The 19,866-nt window shown below is 39.0% G+C and overlaps 1 protein-coding gene across 12 annotated transcripts in view; it reads left to right on the forward strand.

Annotated features, from left to right (window-relative positions):
* Positions 1-19,866, forward strand: part of EFCAB3 (EF-hand calcium binding domain 3) — a 151,294-nt gene that overhangs the window by 72,288 nt on the left and 59,140 nt on the right. For 7 of the 12 annotated variants that reach the window (XM_053211588.1, XM_053211582.1, XM_053211580.1 and 4 more), the window contains 11 exons: positions 86-190; positions 849-902; positions 2,799-2,903; positions 10,355-10,408; positions 11,065-11,169; positions 12,693-12,746; positions 13,642-13,746; positions 15,939-15,992; positions 16,836-16,940; positions 17,458-17,511; positions 19,127-19,231. In XM_053211588.1, coding sequence (XP_053067563.1) covers positions 86-190; positions 849-902; positions 2,799-2,903; positions 10,355-10,408; positions 11,065-11,169; positions 12,693-12,746; positions 13,642-13,746; positions 15,939-15,992; positions 16,836-16,940; positions 17,458-17,511; positions 19,127-19,231 — 900 coding nt within the window. Of the gene's footprint in view, positions 1-85; positions 191-848; positions 903-2,798; positions 2,904-10,354; positions 10,409-11,064; positions 11,170-12,692; positions 12,747-13,641; positions 13,747-15,896; positions 15,993-16,835; positions 16,941-17,457; positions 17,512-18,664; positions 18,709-19,126; positions 19,232-19,866 lie in introns of those variants that run through there. The other 5 variants (XM_053211587.1, XM_053211586.1, XM_053211583.1 and 2 more) reach the window with 5 other exon arrangements.

Below are 19,866 nucleotides of genomic sequence, written 5' to 3' on the forward strand. Positions count from 1 at the left end.
GCTAAACCAAGCTTGATTATGCCTAGTTCTTACCCGCTGAACCTGGGAAGGATATTTCCTTATGTATATGTATGTCTTTCTAAAGGAGAGAAGATTCCTACTGAGGACCTGAAAAATGTTCTGAAAAACATGGGAATAGAGATCACAAATAAGGAATATAAAAAGTTTCTGAAAACCCTGCCAGTTTCTGGTAAGCATTGAAGTTCTACTTTACTGATATCTAAAAATTTATTCATTCAACAAACATTTATTGAAGATCTGTTGTGTTCATGGCACTATCCTAAATTCTGGACAAACAGGGACCATGTCTGCAGTGACCAGGTCTCCTCAAGTCCTCAAAACTGCACAGAAGCTTTGTTTTAAAGTTTTGTGTTAGAAATTCTACTGTTTGAAACATTTTATGTCAATTAAAACTATGTTTTTTTAAAAGACTGAATCCTAGCATTTTAAAAAATATTGTTCTTTCATTTAGATTTTTTCTAGTAAACTGGGACCTCTACAGTCAGAGGTCCCATTACAGGACAAACAAGTTCTTTTGTCCCTTTGGGAAAAAAATCTAAGGTCTAAGCTGGAAGAAGATGAAAGGGCAGAAGGGCAGGAAAGATGAAGAAAGAAAAAATTAAACCAAATTGTGAGGAGATAACGAGAAAGAAAAAGCTGTGTGCATTTAGCAAACTAGAGTACCACTAACAATAGCCTTGTATTCTGCCCAGAGATAGAATATCAATACACTGAGTTTTGCATTTCATTGAGAATGAATTGTGATAAATTTCTAAATTTCCCCTTCTGAAAGTAAACACTTTAATTTCCGTGAACCATCAAAAACTCAATTATGTTTTATCTTACAGCTGATAAAAAGGTGTTTGAGAAAGAATTACTAGAGGGTGTGAAGTCCTTCAAAGGTGAGTGAGGAAAAGGATAAGGACAATAAAATATCAGACTGTTGTAACAGTTTTTGCTGATAATATAAATAATCAGGAAATTATGCATTTATTCAACAAATATCCAAGTGTCTCCTCTGTGTCGGGTATTTGAGCTGGAATATATAAAGTAACATACAGAGAAAAATGCAATTACCCATAACCCCAGGTGATATTCACCTTTTTTATTATAGTTATCACTATTCTTTTTTTCTGTGTATACAGGTGTACAGATAATTAAACTCTTACTGTATATTTTATGTATCCTACACTTAATCCTAAAATTATAGTGTAAGAATTCCATGTCATTAAAAAAATGTTCTTTAATGTTTATTTATTCTTTAGAGAGAGAGAGAGAGAGACTGGGGGAGGGGCAGAGTGAGAGGGAGACACAGAATCTGAAGCAGGCTCCAGGCTCTGAGCTGTCAGCACAGAGCCTGACCCAGGGCTCAAACTCACAAACTGTGAGATCATGACCTGAGCGGAAGTTGGACGCCCAACCTACTGAGCCACCCAGGCGCCCCTAAAATTTTTTTATGAACATCATTTTTAATGACTATACATCAAGTTGTATTTATGATTTACTTAGTCATTTTTTTCTTGTTGAACATTTATTTACATAGTCTCCAGTGGTTTGCTCTTATACATCTGTGATCTTTGTCCAACTTTTAGTCAGTTTCTTTGGATAGATTTTTCTAGTAAATCCAGTAAATCTTAACATGGTTAAGGCTGTGATATATATGAGTGGATAAGACTACTGGTTACCATTATGCCCTTGCCACAACAGTTTATTGTTACATTTTTTGATCCTTGCCAATTTGATAAATGAGAAATGGAATCTAATCATTGCTTTGATTTTTTTATTATCAACGAAGTTGAAATTATTTTTATGTCATTATGTCTTTTGGTCTTTTAATTACTTGTTCCTGTCTTTTGCCCATTATCCTATCAGAATCCAAGCTTTTTCCTCCTAATTTGAATGGCCTCTTTATAAATTAAAGATATTAGCACAATTGTCATAGCTACAGAAAATACTTTTTTGCTTTGTCATGTCATATGTTTTATAATATTTTATTGAAATATAATTTATATACCATGCAATTCACCCATTTAAAGTGTATAATTCAATGGTTTTTAGTATATTAAGAGAGCTGCTCAAACATCATCAAAATCAATTTAGAACATTTTGATCACCCCCCCAAAATACTATACCCATTAGTCGTCACTCCTCATTCTCCACAACCTTCCCAAACTTAAGCAACCAACAATCTACTCTCTGTCCATTATGTTGTATTTTTACACACAGATGTTTTTCATTTTATGAATTTGATTATATCAGTCATTGCTCCTGTGATTTCTTTTTTTTTTTGTATTTCAAAAGTATTTACTATCTACACAGCATATAAAAAATTATATACACTTTATTCTTGTCTTCCTAAGATTTCACTTTCTTCATTTATTATTTGACTCATCTGAAACATATACACTGACTCTCTCTAAATCCTCATATTTTATGGTGATTTGATAAAAAACTATTGTTTTCAGTTATTCTGCCTCCTTAACTAGTTTTTCCTTATGTATAATTATATTAAGAAGGTAATTTATTACTGTAGCAAGTTTCAAATTCTTTGTCTAGAATAGCATGATTTGATTGTTGTCCTTGCCTAATTTACCATTTGCCAAACTCCTCCTCCTTTACATTTCTTCTCCCTTGTATAAACTTCTCTCAGAAGTTTAGTTATGGGGTCATGTTTTGTCCCTGACTCCCACACAACTTGCTATAAAGAGCTTCTTTGTGCTTTCATTTCTAGATAGGGTTGATGGCCTGCATTTTTCATTGTGTGACATCCTTATCTACTTTTTCTTGTTTTTATTAAGGAGGAAGAGTCAATGTTGGTAACATAAAAAATGTTCTACAACGTATTGGGTTCAGACATGAAGAAAAAGAAATCCAGGACCTGCAAACCCACCTACCAGTTATTGGTGAGTATTTCAGATATATTTATCCTGGGGCACCTGGCTGGCTTAGTTGGCAGTGCATGGAACTCTTGATCTCAGAGTCATGAGTTCAAGCCCCATGTTGGGTGTGGGGCCTACTTAAAAATAAATAAATAAAGGGAGAGAGGGAGGAAGGGATGAAGAAAGGGAGGGAGGAAGGACAGAAACCTTTTTCCAGTAGACAATGACTAGTCTACTCTGAAAGCAGTGAGGAAACACATGCTGGGGAGAGAAAAATCAGGGGCAGAGATGCAATTTAGATGTTGCTGCCAAGGTCCAGATGATAAGAGTATTAAGGAACTACATGGTGATAAAGGGGCAGGCGATGTGGTAGGTGAAGGGGAGAGAGGTACTAGAAGTGTGAAGCGCACACACACACACACACACACACACACACACACACACAAAGGCAAGAGTGGGAGGAGAAACAGAAAAAGGAGCAAAATGAAGACAAAAATGTTTAGAACATAACTGAATTGGGCACCTGGGTGGCTCAGTCAGTTGAGTGTCCAACTTCAGCTCAGGTCATGATCTCATGGTTCATGGGTTCAAGCCCCACATCGTGCTGACAGCTCAGAGCCCAGAGTCTGCTTCAGGTTCTGTGTCTCCCTCTCTCTCTGCCCCTCCCCTGCTCACACTCTGTCTCTCTCTCTCAAAAATAAATAAACATTTAAAAAAATGTTTTCATACTGGCACAAAAACAGACACTCTGATCAATGAAACAGAATATAGAACCCAGAAATGGACCCACAAACGTATGGCCAACTAATCTTTGACAAAGCAGGAAAGAATATCCAATGAATAAAGACAGTCTCTTCAGCAAGTGGTGCTGGGAAAACTGGACAGCAACATACAGAAAAATGAACCTGGACCACTTTCTTGCACCATACACAAAAATAAACTCAAAATGGATGAAAGACCTAAATGTAAGACAGAAAGCCATCAAAATCCTCGAGGGGAAAGCAGGCAAAAACCTCTTTGATCTTGGCCACAGCAACTTCTTACTCAACATGTCTCCGGAGGCAAGGGAAACAAAAGCAAAAATGAACTATTGTGACCTCATCAAAATAAAAACTTCTGCACAATGAAGGAAACAATCAGCAAAACTAAAAGACAACCGACAGAATGGAAGAAGATATTTGCAAATGACATATCAGATAAAGGGTTAGTATCCAAAATCTATAAAGAACTTATCAAACTCACCACCCAAAAAACAAATAATCCAGTAAAGAAATGGGCAAAAGACATGAATAGACACTTTTCCAAAGAAGACAAATGGCCAACCGACACATGAAAAAATACTCAATATCACTCATCATCTGGGAAATACAAATCAAAACCATAATGAGATACCACCTCACACCTGTCAGAATGGCTAACATTAACAACTCAGGCAACAACAGATGTTGGCAAGAATGTGGAGAAAGAGGATCTCTTTTGCACTGCTGGTGGCAATGCAAACTGGTGCAGCCACTGTGGAAAACAGCATGGAGGTTCCTAAAAAATTAAAAATAGAACTACCCTATGACCCAGCAATTGTACTACTAGGTATTTATCCAGGGATACAGGTATGCTGTTTCGAAGGGGCACATGCACACCAACATTTATAACAGCACTGTCAACAATAGCCAAAGCATGGAAAGAGCCCAAATGTCCATCGATGGATGAATGGGTAAAGATGTGGTATATGTACATAATGGAGTATCACTCGGCAATCAAAAATAATGAAATGTTGCCATTTGCAGCATGGAAGGAACTAGAGGGTATTATGCTAAGTGAAATTAGTCAGAGAAAGACAAAAATCATATGACTTCACTCATATGAGGAACTTAAGACACAAAACAGATGAACACAAGGAAAGGGAAGCAAAAATAATATAAAAATAGGGTGGGGGACAAACGTAAGAAACTCTTTAAAAATGGGAGAACAAACAGAGGATTACTGGAAGGGTTGTGGGAGGGGAGGTGGGCTAAATGGGTAAGGGGCATTAAGAAATCTATTCCTGAAATCATTGTTGCACTATATGATAACTAACTTGGATGTAAATTAAAAAAAATAAAACTAAGTTAGAAATAAATAATTTTTTAATTAAAAAATTAAAAATGACACAAAAAATCAAACAAAGGAAGTTAGATCCTAGGTGTATTTTGATCTGGTTGTTGAAAGAAGCTTGATAGACTAAAGAAAAAAGGGAAAGAAAAGAAAAAAATATATAATTTTTAAATGTATTCGATAAAATAGAATAAAATGAAATGAAGTAACATAGAATTTTAAAAATTTACAAAAAAAATTTTTAAAGTAAAAATTTTTTAATTAAAAACAGAAAATAAAAATAAATGTTTTCTTTCTGTATCCAAGAATAAGAAAAGAACAAAAAAGGAAAAAAGAGAGAAAAAAAGAATCAATAGATGGACCAGTGAGCAGAATGAAATCTGACTGAAATTACATCCAGTTTCCCCTTGAAGTTTAACTGTGAAGCACTTTATGGTCCATGCACTAAGCAGGCAGAGAGACTTGTGGTGGTCTTCTAGGGCCTCAGCTTAGTTGGCGCAGTGGATGGGGCTTGGTGCAATGGCTCCATTCTCCACTAGGTGGTGCTGCTTAGCTTACTGGGGTGGATTGGTTTGGGGTGCGCACATGCGTTGGAAAGGTGAAAATGGGGTCACTCAGCTTCCCAGTCTCTCTTACCAGAACTCTGCGCTGTCACCAACCAGCGATCAAGCACCCCTCCTTTATCTCCAGCTTCCATCCGCTCCCCACTTCTACACTCTCTGTGTCCAAGTGTCAGCCTGCCAGGTGGCACCTCCCTCCTGAATTAAATCTCATAAGGGGCCGTCTCCCTCACTTCTAGAGACCTGCAGCTTGGACCTGCTCCGACCCTCTGGGGGAGGGTCTTGCCAGGCAATAGCCGGGTCCTGACTTGCCCCCCGGAACGTTTGTGGGGTTGCACTATTACAGAGGTTCACAGATTATGGCCAGGCGCCTGCTTGTTCCAGAAAAAGGTTGTGTGATCATACCCTAGCATCTTTGTTCCAATAGCAGCAAATGTGGCTGTTCTCCAGGGTCCACTGGGACATTTCCCTGTGAGGAGGCTGCATGGCCTCTACCAAATGTCCTTCTAGCAGGGGAGCCGCTTCTCGCCTTGTGGCTCTCAGACCCCTTGGACCTCGCTGCCTGCTCTTGGGGATTCACCCTTCCCACCAGAGCACCGCCAGTTATTGAGCTGCGGAATTTCTGACTCTGCTCTCCCCTGTTTATGGAGTCCTAATGGTATTGAAACCCTCTCCTTTCTCCTTTCTCCTTTCTCCCTTTCTTGCTCAGTCACTTGTGGGTGTTTCCACAGTTTCTCTCTAGCAACTTTCCTAGCACTCTCCCCTTTCTCTGTCCTCCCTCTGCAAAAACAGCTCCCTGCCCTCCGTGGCTTCTCTCTCCCCCAGTTCACCTCTCTGTGCCTCGTACCTGCTGAGTTCTGTGGCTCAAGTTGTACAAATTGTTGTGTTGATCTCAGAGCAATTTTCTAGGTGTGCAAAATGGTTTGGTGCTGATCTAGGTGCATTTCAGGGACAAGAGAAGCCGAGAACTTCCATGCGGTTCTGCCATCTTGGCCCCTCCATAAGGTCCTGAGTTTTAAATACATTCCTTTAATTGTGCTACTGGCTATTTACCCAAAGAATACAAGAACACTAATTCAAATGGATACATGCTCCCCAATGTTTATTGCAGTATTATTTGCAATAGCCAAGATATAGAAGCAGCTTAAATGTCCGCTGATAGATGAATAAATAAAAAAGATGTGGTATATATAAACATACAGTGGAATATTATTCAGCCATTAGAAAAGGAATGAAATCTTGCCACTTGCAATGACATGGATGGAACTAGAGCATATAATGCTAAGTGAAATAAGTCAGTTACAGAAAGACAAATATCATATGATTTTACTCATATGTGGAATTTAAGAAACAAAACAAACAAGCAAAGGGGGAAAAAATAAGAGAGAAGGAGACGAAGCAAGAAACAGACTCTAAGTTACAGAGGACAAACTGATGGTTAACCAGAGGGGAGGTGGACAAGGAGATGGGCTAAATAAGTGATGAGGATTAAGGAGGGCACTTGTGATAAGCACAGGGTAATATATGGAAGTGTTGAACTACTATATTGTACTTGAAACTAACATAGCACTGTGTGTTAACTAACTGGAAGTAAAATAAAAACTTTTTAAAACATAAAGAGCTTTTCTGATTTTGATTATATCTACCTATTAATGTTAATTGTATTAGAAATTAGAGCACATTTTAATAATATGCATTAATTCACTTTAAAAATAATAAATCTATTACATGTTAAATAAAAAACATTTTTTGAAAAATGTATTTTTCTGGGGCACCTGGGTGGCTCAGTCAGTTAAGCATCCGACTTCAGCTCAGGTCATGATCTCACAGTTGGTGGGTTCAAGCCCCACGTCAGGCTCTGTGCTGACAGCTCAGAACCTGGAGCCTACTTCGGATTCTGTGTCTCCCTCTCTCTCTGCCCCTCCCCCGCTCATACTCCGCCTCTCTCTCTCTCAAAAGTAAATAAAACATAAAAAAAAATTTGTAATAAAAAAAAGAAAAATGTACTTTTCCAAAATAAAACAAAAAATTTAGTGAGAAGAGAGGTACTGTTTTACATATTTATATGTCAGTTTTACATCTGTCTGGTTTCTCCTATCTGCTTCTGCATTAAATCTATTGGGATATGTTGTTTCAGTTGGAGTATATAAAGACAATCTGGCCTCACATAGATGTATGTAGTTGGCAAAGGAAGGAGTATTTCAATAGCCTCTTCAGATAATTGTGGATATTCTTCTTTGATACTATCCCAAAACTCAATAAGTGGTAGCTTCTTAAAGTTTAGTAGCAATATAGGATCAGAAATCATATAAGTGAACTTTTTAGACTTGGTTACATTAAAAATCTGTTGGTCTGTCTTACACTTAATCTGTTACCCATGCATGGATATTTGTAATATCACATTTTGGTCATTTGGAAAATAGTGGTTCACTGAGTTATACAGATCTTCCAAATACTGGCACATTTCATTATTCAATATTAAAAAATGGTATTTGTTAATATTGTCACCAATCTAATCAGAAGAGTGCTCAGTATTGGGAATCTATCAAGTCATTGTGTAAATACAAGGTTTCCTAAATTCAAACTTGTGTTTGAAAATTTGAACTCTACCATTAAAACATCTACTGTCAATTGTTTTCTTAAATTAACAGGTTTACTCTGTTCCTTTACAAGTAGATGCTTCCCAAGTACCAGAGTAAATTTTGTCCATTTTCTCAAGCAAAAATGGTGATCCATGAAAAAGCAGCTAGTTTGGGGGTGCTTGAGTGGCTCAGTCGGTTGGTCTCAGGTCATGATCTCACAATCTGTGAGTTCGAGCCCCACATCAGGCTCTGTGCTGACTGCTCAGAGACTGGAGGCTGCTTCGGATTCTGTGTCTCCCTCTCTCTCTAACTCTCCCCTGCTTTTACACTCTGTCTCAAAAATAAATAAACATTAAAAAAAAAGGCAGCTGGTTTTCTTGAGACTCAATCACACCAGTTCTTACCTTTTCTATAAGAAATCATTCTATTTTAGTATGCAACTGACATGCTTTCTACAAACTTCTCATTTCACTATACAGAATATTAAAAAGATGTGTTCTCAAGGGTTCAGATTTAACAAAACTAACACCTTTTGCTGAACCATCAAGAACACTTAAGTGAAACTGACATCCATTTACTACAAGCATGTACAGTGATGAACACAATGATGGCTAGTGCTGTTTGTTGCCTCAATTCATGCAAAGATGTCAGCAATTTTACCCACTACTACTTTTGCACCATCAGTGCAAATGTCACAAGTGTAAAATGCAAAGGGTATTGGGTGACTCCAAAGGTCCTTGGACCACACTTTGAGAACTGTTGCTCTAACCTGTCTCAGGCTTCTACTTAGTGCAAGAGAACTAGGTCTGAAAGAAGGAAAACTGCCTGGGATGGAGCTGACTTCAAACAAACAAAACATCCCATTCACCAGAAGATTCCAAAGATTTTTAACAGCTTATGAAGTAAATAAGAAGTTTTATTAATTGAATGGTTATATACTTAAAGCTCAAACTTCTTTCCTTTATTATATGTTCCTGTAGATTGAAATATAATAAAGGGTGCCTGGCTGGCTCAGTCAGTAGAGCATATGACTCTTGATCTCAGGGTTGTGAGTTCAAAGCCCCACGTTGGGTATAGAGATTACTTAAAAATGAAATATTTCTTTAAAATTTAAGTTCAAGTTAGTTAACATACAATGTAGTCTTGGGTTCAGAAGTAGAACCTGGTGATTCATCTCTTACATGATGCCCAGTGCTAATCCCAAAAAGTGCCCTCCTTAATGCCCATCACCCATTTAACCCATCTCCCCACCCACTTCCCCTCCAGCAACTCTCAGTTTGTTCTCTGTGTTTAAGAGTCTCTTATGGTTTGCCTCCCTCTCTGTTTTTATCTTACGTTTCCTTCCCTTCTTTTATGTTCATCTGTTGTGTTTATCAAATTCCACATGAGTGAAATCATATGATATGTCTTTCTCTGACTGACTTATTCAGCTTAGCATAATACCCTCTAGTTCCATCCATGTTGTTGCAAATGGCAAGATTTCATTCTTTTTCATCACTGAGTAGGATTCCATTTGTATATATATACCACATCTTTGGTGAGGATGTGGAGAAAGGGGAACCCTACTGCACTGTTGGTGGGAATGCAAACTGATGTAGCCACTCTGGAAAACAGTATGGAGGTTTCTTAAAAAATTAAAAATATAACTACCCTATGACCCAGCAATTGCACTACTAGGTATTCATCCAAAGGATACAAAAATGCTGGTTCGAAGGGGCACATGCACCTCAATGTTCATAGCAGCACTACCGAAAAAATAAAATCTTTGGGGGCACCTGGGTGGCTCAGTAAGCTAAGCATCCAGCTCTTAATCTCAGCTCACAGTTCGTGAGTTCAAGCCCCATATCAGGCTGACAGTGAAGAGCCTGCTTGGGATTCTCTGTCTCCCTCTCTCTCTGCCCCTCTATCTCTCTCTCTTTCTCTCACAAAATAAACATTTAAAAAATAAAATTTTTAAGTAAAATATTTTTTAAAAAGAAAATATGAAATTTTTAGAATAAAACATGAAAAATTATTGGGATTCCATACACCAAATCTTCATTTAAGAATTTTATATAGGGGCCCCTGGCTAGCTCAGTTGGTAGAGCCTACAACTCTTGAGCCTGGGGTTGTGAGTTCAAGCCCCCCACTGGGTGTAGAGTTTACTTAAAAATTTTTTTAAATCTTAAAAAAAAAAGAACTGTATATAATTTTTCAAGTCTCATTATCTTCATCTGATTCTACATTCTGAATTTTCCTACAGAAGATGAAAAGGTGGAGTTGGCTGTGTTGATGGAAGCAGCCAGTGCCTTTACAGGTGAGTGAGAACTTGTAGAAGACATCATAAAGTTTAGATCTTGATGCCTTGTAGAGAAGTACCTTTTTAAAGCAGTACTTTGCCCCCTCCATCCATCATTAGTAAGTTTGCTTTGTTCTTTTACTTATTTATTGATGATTTTTATCTTATTGCCAATAACTTAGATTATTAGAGATTTAGGAAAAGTGTGGCCACTCTCAAAAAGAAGTATTAACTTGTTCGATATTTTGACCAGTGTTTATTTCTCCAGTGTTTAAAGAATCAAAATCCAGGTGAACCCAGGAAATCTCAAGGTGAAGTTTTTGCATCAGGAAATATGGTCACTAAGAACAGTCAGCCCCATAGTCCAAGTCATGAAGCACTATCAGAGCTATTACCAGTATAACTATGCACATTCTATATACCATCACACTGCCCCCATGTTACTCAATGCTATATTCATCCCCACACAGAAGAGAAGAGTTGTCTTCTCATTTTGAGTAAAGAAACTTTTCAGTTGTTGGATTTTACTATAACTCTAGTGACTGGAGTCAGCTTGTGTGTTTCAACTTCATCCTGCAGTTGGAAATAATGCTGCACTAGATTATGTTCGCCATAATTCAGAATAATTCGATTTCTTAATGTTTTCACCTGAAATGATTCCCATCTATTCAAAGGAGAAAAGGCGGAAGCCAATGACTTAAAAAATGTACTGGGAAACATGGGAATTGAGATCACTGAAACAGAGCAGTTGATGCTGTCAAAAACTTTGCCAGTCTCTGGTGAGTATATGACATGCCACCGTGGTGCTCAGGGAAATGTGGCACTGTGGGCTTCTGGGGGAGAACTGTCTGATGCCCTAAGAAACCACCTAAGGAACATGCAGTCCAGACAGAAACCCCATTCTCATCTGTGTTTTAGTTTGGAAGTGATTAATTTTTAAGTGAAAAATTTACAAGTCAATGGGCCCCTGCTAAATAGTTTTTTAACTTTTTAAAATTTATTTATTTATTTTGAGAGAGAGAGAGAGAGAGAGAGAATCCCAGGCAGGTTCCATGGTGTCAGCACAGAGCCTGATGCAGGGCTCAATCCCAGGAACCGTGAGCCAAAATCAAAAGTTGGACGCTCAACTGACTGAGCCACACAGGCGCCCCACCCCCCGACTAAATATTTTAAATGCCACACAGCTGACTTCTCTGTAGCTCCCCTGAATGTGCCTCCCCAACACCCCATAATCCAGCAACTAAAAGATAAACACCTGAGAGCAGGGTGCCCTCCAGAGCCATGTGCTGGGACTGTCAGTATTCGAATCCGATTGGTCAGTCGTCCAATTAGTCCCTCAAAAACCACCTCTTGGGCACCTGCATATGCTCACCACTAGAGACCCTAGAGGCCAGCCTGTGCCCCGCCTGTGTCTCCTGCCCAGTCTCATGGACCTCCACGTAGACCTTCTTCCCACATACACACTCCCGTCACCACTTGTCCCCTAAGCAAGAACGAGCCTACACATCACCGAGGGGGCTGGTACCCCTTGATGGCAGAAGCAGCACCATGGGCAGCAAATGCCCGATGCCCATCTGTATTCTCCCCACATACACCTAAGGCTGTGGCCACTTCCCGTGTCTAGCATTCCCCTAGATTGCTCTCAAGGAGCCAATTATGAGAATTGGGACATTGGCTCTGAGACAGCAGGACAAAGACGCAGAGAGAAGATGGGCTGTCATGGAGATAACTGCATATACATGCCAGGCATTGTGGAGTCTGTCAACACTGGAGACACTCCTGCCACAGGAAGGGGCCCTTTGGGACAGACAGCACCTGTGGAGATGGGTGGGGCTGGCAGATGTCATGTGTTCTCCGACCCTGTTGAATTTCCTTTCCATTTATGGAAACTGTTTAGAGAACACTTATTTAAATATTGTTTTATACCACCGTTTGGATTGATAATTATTTTTAATAAAATCCCTTTATAGGCCTATCATTCAGGCTAAACATAGACTTAGAGGAATACCTTATGGGCCTAGGGCACTGGCAAGGAAAAGGGAGAAAGGCAGAGCATCAAAGTGCAATTCAAGAAAAGAAAAAGAAGAAGAAAGAGGCAACTATATGGGTGTATTTTTAGCCTGCATCAGCTACTGCCATAGGTTCCAGTGATGGAATAGACTGACCACATTGAGGGCATTCCTTTTATTATTCTTTGAGGGCGAGATAAATAAATTGCTGGATGAATCATATCAAATGTCTTATAAAATTATAGAATTCCTTATCCTTTTTCTTTTGACTTAAACTTTACCTTGTCTCACAGGAGATGGAAAGGTGTACAAGAAAAGATTACTGAATAGTGTGAAACTTCTCAAAGGTAAGAATCATGAGAACAGCAGCTAAAATCTATTAGGCTTTGCATTTGCTTTTTTTTCTTTTTTTAAAGTTTATTTATTTAGTTTGAGAAAAAGGGAGAGTGGGAGCTGGAGAGGGGCAGAGAGAAAAGGAGAGAGAGAATTCCAAGCAGGCTCCACACTATCAACAAAGAGCTTGCCACGGGGCTCAGTTCCACGGACCATGAGATCATGACCTGAGCCGAGATCAAGAGTCAGATGCTTAACCAACTGAGCCACCAGGCACCCCTGCCTTTTTAAATTTCTGATTAGAATCATGCTATTCCATTATTCCACTGGTTTAATGACACTGAACTTATGCTCATAACCTACCACTCTTCTTTAGGTATAACTACCTCAAGTTATTCTTAATAATATGCAGCAAGTTTGACATTCTGATTTCATTTACGCTGATTATCACAATTCATCAGGCTTATCTAATTCTTCTTCATCCATGATTATTTCTTTTTAAAAATTTTTTAATGTTTATTCACTTTTGAGGGACAGAGAGAGACAGAGCTTGAGTGGGGGAGAGGCAGAGAGAGAGGGAGACACAGAATCCGAAGCAGGCTCCAGGCTCTGAGCTATCAGCACAGAGCCCAACGTGGGGCTTGAACTCACAAACCGTGAGATCGTGACTTGAGCCGAAGTCGGACGCTCAACCGACTGAGCCACCCAGGCACCTCCATGATTATTTCAATGAAAAGTTACAACACAGTGCTGAGGGAGCATTTTCTCTTCTCACCTCCAACACTGACTATCTGGGTTCATTTAAATGGCCAGTGTTTCACTCTCCACCGAGGGTGGATACACATTCAAAGCTAGCATCTTCCACTTCTTGGACTTACTTCTATTATTTACATCCTCTTCTTTCCCAAGGAAAGAAAGTCAGTATCAGTAACCTGGACCCCCTTATAAAGAACATGGGAATTCAGCTTGAGAAAGAGGACCATCAGGACTTACTGAAACACCTGCCGACTGATAGTAAGTATTTCAGATACCACTGTACTTCGGAGCAAATCTTAGAGCTTCTATATGAGGGCTTCTGAAGGCAAACCTATTTTTTAATCTCTTTGAAAAACTTATGAAAGATTTCAAACATCTATCAAAGCAGAAAACACTGTAACAAATACTTGTGTATCTGCTGGCTAGAGCTAACAGGTATTACCATTTTTCCTTATTTCTTTCATACATCTTCCTTCCTTTCCAAGTATGTCTTTTTTAAATAAGACAGTTTCATTAATGACTGAATAAGACCAATTTAGCTGGGTAAAAATGTCATGGAGGCAAAAATAGTAGAATTCATTAGAAAGAGTTGGCTAAGGGGTAAGCGCCAGGCTAAAAGATCCTGAATTAGAGGGCTCTTGGATTCCAACATAGAGCCAGTAGCTTCCCATTAAAAGCCTGATGAAAAACAAGTTGTAAGAGAGCCAGACAGCACATCTTTCAGCACAACCAGCACATGCCACACCAAAATAAACAAATTATTCTTCTTCCCTACTTCAGGGTTCCTATTCTCAACTAATGATTGGCAGGTGTGGCTAAGGCCACTGTCACCAGCAAACATCTTTGCTGCCCCTACCTGTAGTTGGCCTTAATGAAGAAAACAGTTTGAGCCCACCTTGTAGTTTAAAATTTCCAGGGCACCTGAGTGGCTTAGTCGGTTAAGCGTCCGACTCTTGATTTTAGCTCAGGTCATGATCTCACAGTGCAGAGTCTGCTTGGGATTCTCTCTCTTTCCCCCTCTCGCTCCCCTTCCCCTGCATGCTCTATGAATGAATGAATGAATGAATGAATGAATGAATGAATGAATGAATCCCTCTCCCTGAGTAATTATCCATTATTTTGTCTGGAGCCTCTTCTTATCATGAAAAATATCACTATAAATCATTTAATTGTGACATTGTCCCCATATATTAGCTAGGCGCCCTTAAAATGTTTCCTACCAGAAAAGGGATTATTACCAATGAGTATTTTGAGGCCATTCAAAAAGAAAAAAAAGGGGCGCCTGGGTGGCGCAGTCGGTTAAGCGTCCAACTTCAGCCAGGTCACGATTTTGCGGTCCGTGAGTTCAAGCCCTGCGTCAGGCTCTGGGCTGATGGCTCGGAGCCTGGAGCCTGTTTCCGATTCTGTGTCTCCCTCTCTCTCTGCCCCTCCCTCGTTCATGCTCTGTCTCTCTCTGTCCCAAAAAGAAATAAAAAACGTTGAAAAAAAAATTAAAAAGAAAAAAAAAAAGGAAAGAATAATTTTTTCTAATCCAACATTATGACTACTATACCACTGGAATTCATTCACTTAGCTAGCACAAAACTAGATGCAAAACACTGAACTAGAGAGTGAACAATTTATACCTGGTAGGACAAAGAAAATTAAGGCATGATCTCTGTTCTCAAACAGCTCACTGTCCTGAGGGGTGGAGGTGGGGACTGTAAGCAAAATTTCGAGAGTGGGAAGATAACATTCTGTCAGGGTTTAACAGTCAGCTGCTCATGTAAATAAATGACATCTAGGCCTCAAATTCCATCTTGTCTATTGAAATATGCTTCCTTATTGGGTCTGAAGGAAGGGAGAGTCCTGTTAGAAGGGGTTACAGTTGATCCTTGAACAACAGGGGTTTGACTGTGTGGATCCACTTATGTGCACATTTTTTAAAATTCTGTCACTGCAGTACAGCACTGTAAATGTCTTTTCCTTATGATTTCTTTAGTAACATTTTCTTTTCTCTAGCTTTCTTTATTGTAAGGATACAGTAAATACACAGAACATACAAAATATGCGTTAATTGATATTTTATGGTATCGGTAAGGCTTGTGGTCAACAATAGGCTGTTAGTAATTTTTGAGGAGTCAGAAGTTACACATGAATTTTCAACTTTGTAAGGGGGTCAGCACCCCTACCCCCCACGTTGTTCAAGAATCAACTGTATTATTAAACCTGCTTAATCTCTGGGTTAAGGGTCATTGGATACTTTTTACCAAGTAGTATTAATTAGAGGATGTTCACTTTAACATTTTGATCTTTCTCTTTGTTCTTGCTTATTTTGACTTTAAAAAGTTACTGAGGAAAATTATGAAAAACAGCTGAATTTGAACCTTTTATATTACGACTTAAATTTTTCATATCGTTTTTCTAAGTCTAAGATTTAGTCTCTGTGCCTGAATTGCCTCTTCTTACAGAGAATAAAATGGTTGATTTGAATGTGGTGATGGACGACGCAAAAGCTTTTATAGGTAAGAAGTAGTGGTAAAAAGGGAATTCGTTATTAACTAAGACCTTAATGATTTACAGGAAAAAAAAAGATGCTTTTAAAACAGTAGTTTTCTCTTTAGGCTATTACTGACATGCGAAGTTGACCCGCCCCCATCCTACAAATTTAATGGTTAAATGTTTGCTTTATAATCTTACTGTTTGATTTGGGATTTTTCGTGTATAGACCTACATTATATGGAGTTTGGACCAAGAATGTTTTCCACTTCACCATTGTTTAAACTACCAAAATATAGGTGAATGCTGTTCAGTCTCAAGGTGAAGCTTTTGTAGGACAGCCAGGAAATATGTGTCAAAAGACCCCATAATTCAGGAAACATAATGGCATTTGACTTATATCTGGGATTATATCTACTTTTCTTTTGCTTGAATTGAAAGTATAAATTCTATTTCTGAACATAATCCATTTGCCCACATGTACTCTAAACCTACATAGATTAACAAGTTTCATTGTCAATTTGCTCTTCTAATTAAACTTATGCCAAATATGCAATCTTCTCTATAATTTGAAATCATTTGCCCATTCCTAAAATTCTTATGCATGAACGGGGCACCTGGGTGGCTCAGTCGGTTGAGCATCGGACTTCAGCTCAGGTCACGATTTCACGGTTCGTGAGCCCACGTGGGGCTCTTTGCTGATGGCTCATAGCCTGGAGCCTGCTTCGGATTCTGTGTCTCCCTCTCTCTCTGCCCCTCCCCCACTTGTGCTCTGTCTCTCTCTGTCTCTCAGAAATAAATAAATGTAAAAAAATAAAAAAATAAATTAAAAAAATTCTTATGCATGAACAATTCTCATCTTTCCAAAGGAGAGAAGGTTAATGTGAGTAATCTGAACAATGTGCTGAGGCAAATGGGACTAGTACTGACTGATGAGGGGAATAAGGAGCTGTTGAAAACTCTGCCCATTCATGGTGAGCATTTAGCACATCTCTGAAACTTGGATTTATGGGCTTGTGTATGAAAAGTGCTGAAATCATATATGCCTATGTCTAGTAAAACCCCATCTAGAAAACATGGTGTTACAAAAGAAGAAATCCTGTTCTTGTCACTTACATTTTAATATTGAAAATTGGCAACATCTTTCACTAGTCTCCATCATCAAGGCTACATTATCCTGACACCCTGGGATCACTGCTTCACCTAAATCCTGACCAAGGAAATGAGGAAAATCAGAAGAGTAAGAATAAGAAAGAAAATGGGAGAAATAGGGAGATAAAGACTGTTTTTAATTCAACCAATAGGTAGATTTACATCAGTGAGAGCTTTATCTTTGGTTTCATTCTTACTTGAGGGCAAAATAAAATAAAATCCTCAATAAATCTGAAGCATTTTCCCCCCTGAGATTATGGATGTTGGATTGTCTTTGTGCTCTATTTGTTAATCTTCCCTTCATTTAACCTATATTCTTAATCGTATCTTGTCTTACAGCTGATGGAAGAGTATATAAGAAGAGATTGCTAAAAGGTGTGAAAGCACTCAATGGTAAGTGAGAATCATGGTGAAAGCACAAATAAAAATAAATTCCTCGTGCTTAGCATTTGCCTTTAAATGTTCCAACTTTGCTTCTTGCCAATTTTTTGATCCATTGTTTTAGACTCATAACTTCCCATTTTTTCTTGGGTGCATTGACATTTCAGGATAGAAATTCTAACACTGTATTCCGGCTAGAACTGTACAGACTGGTTGCTATTTTCAACCATGAGTGGACTCACTTATTCCCCTCTGTTCACCTCTCATGGGAAACTGAAGCAGAGTCCACTGGACGGGTGTTAAGGAAAATATCCTATCTCTACCCTTTATACTATTCTGTTATAAGCAATAATTTTTTAAGTTTTTGATCAGAAATTATTTTCAAAACATCAAATACTACAAGAAAACTATCCAATTCTACCACTTAGAACACTGAGAAAAGAATTGTAAGCTAAGGGGTACCTGGGTAGCTTAGGCAGTTAAGCATCTGACTCTTGATCTCGGCTTAGGTTGTGATCTCACAGTTCCAGTTGGTGAGATCAAGCCCCGTATCGCGCTCTGCGCTGACAGCATGGAGCCTGCTTGAGATTCTCTCTCTCCCTCTTTCTTTTTGCCCCTCCCTTGCTTGTGCCTCTCTCAGAATAAATAAACATTTTTAAAAATTCTGCAAAGAATTGCTAAGTCAAGTCATGGGGATATAATATGCAGCATGGTGACTATAGTTACAATACCATATTGCATCTTTGAAAATTGCTAAGAGATAGGGGCTTCTGTGTGGCTCAGTCAGTTAAGTGTCTGACTTTGGCTCAGGTCATGATCTCACAGTCCGTGAGTTCCAGCCCCGTGTCGGGCTCTGTGCTGACAGCTCAGAGCCTAGAGCCTGCTTTGGATTCTGTCTCCCTCTCTCTCTGCCCCTCCCCTGCGCATGCTCTGTCTCTGTCTCAAAAATAAAAACATTTAAATTTTTTTTAAAAAAGAAAATTGCTAAGAGATAGATTTTAAAAGTTCTCACCACAAGAAAAAGAATTCGCAACTTTTCATGGTGATGGATGTTAACAAGACTTATTGTGGTGATCACGTTGCGATAGATACAAATACTAAATCATTATGTTGTACACCTGAAAGTGATATAATGTGTCAATTATATCCCAATTTTTTTGAAAAGCAAGAGTCCTCCTACCTCCATCAATCTCATCTGTCCCCATAAAGGTAAATACTGTTTACTGTCCACCTGGGTCTCAATGGTTATCTTTCTCAATCTTCCTACTTTCTTTTTTAATATGAAATTTATTGTCAAATTGGTTTCCATACAACACCCAGTGCTCATCCCAAAAGGTGCCCTCCTCAATACCCATCACCCACCCTCCACTCCCTCCCACTCCCCCATCAGCCCTCACTTTGTTCTCAGTTTTTAAGAGTCTCTTATGCTTTGGCTCTCTCCCTCTCTAACCTCTTTTCCTACTTTCAACAGAAATATCTAAATCTAGGGAGATATATATGTTAATAGTTTCTTTGTGCCCTTATGCTTTATCCTCCAGCTGGAATTTATGATGCATGACCATGATTAGCATTTTTCACTCTTAAGCATCAGTATTTATGATCTTATTTCGTGCCCTTCTTTCCTAAGGACCAAGGGTCAAACTCAAAAAAGTGAAATCCCTTGTGGAAAACATGGGAATTAGACTCAATGATGAGGAACTTGAGGAAATAATGACTGATGTGTCAACTGATGGTGAGTATTACGGGTGTCATTATGCCCTTCAAAGAAATATTGAACCCTTCTATCAGAACTACTGAAAGTAGCCTTCCTTTTTCATATTTAATGAAGTAAATGTAAATAGAAAAACTTCATCCTGACTCATTAGGAAATACTATCTCCAAAAATGCTTTTTAAAAAGCCATGTTGTGGGCGCCTGGGTGGCTCACTCGGTTAAGTGTCCGACTTCAGCTCAGGTCATCATCTCACAGTTCATGGGTTTGAGCCCCGCGTCGGGCTCTGTGCTGACAGCTCAGAGCCTGGAGCCTGCTTCGATTCTGTGTCTCCCTCTCTGTCTGCCCCTCACCTGCTCACACTCTGTCTCTCTCTCTCTCTCTCTCAAAAATAAATAAACATTAAAAAAAATTTTTTTAAAGCTATGTTGCAGGGGCACCTGGGTGGGTCAGTAGGTTGAACATCCGACTCTATTTTTTTTTAATGTTTTATTTATTTTTTTAGAGAGAAAGCATGAGCAGGGGAGGGGCAGAGAGAGAAGAGGACAGAGGATCCGAAACAGCAGCAAGCACGATGTGGGCCTCAAACTCATGGACCACGAGATTATAACCTGAGCCAAAGTTGGACACTCAACCAACTGAGCCATCCAGGCACCC

This window comes from Acinonyx jubatus, chromosome E1, assembly GCF_027475565.1.
Source record: "Acinonyx jubatus isolate Ajub_Pintada_27869175 chromosome E1, VMU_Ajub_asm_v1.0, whole genome shotgun sequence".
NCBI classification, from domain to species: domain Eukaryota; kingdom Metazoa; phylum Chordata; class Mammalia; order Carnivora; family Felidae; genus Acinonyx; species Acinonyx jubatus.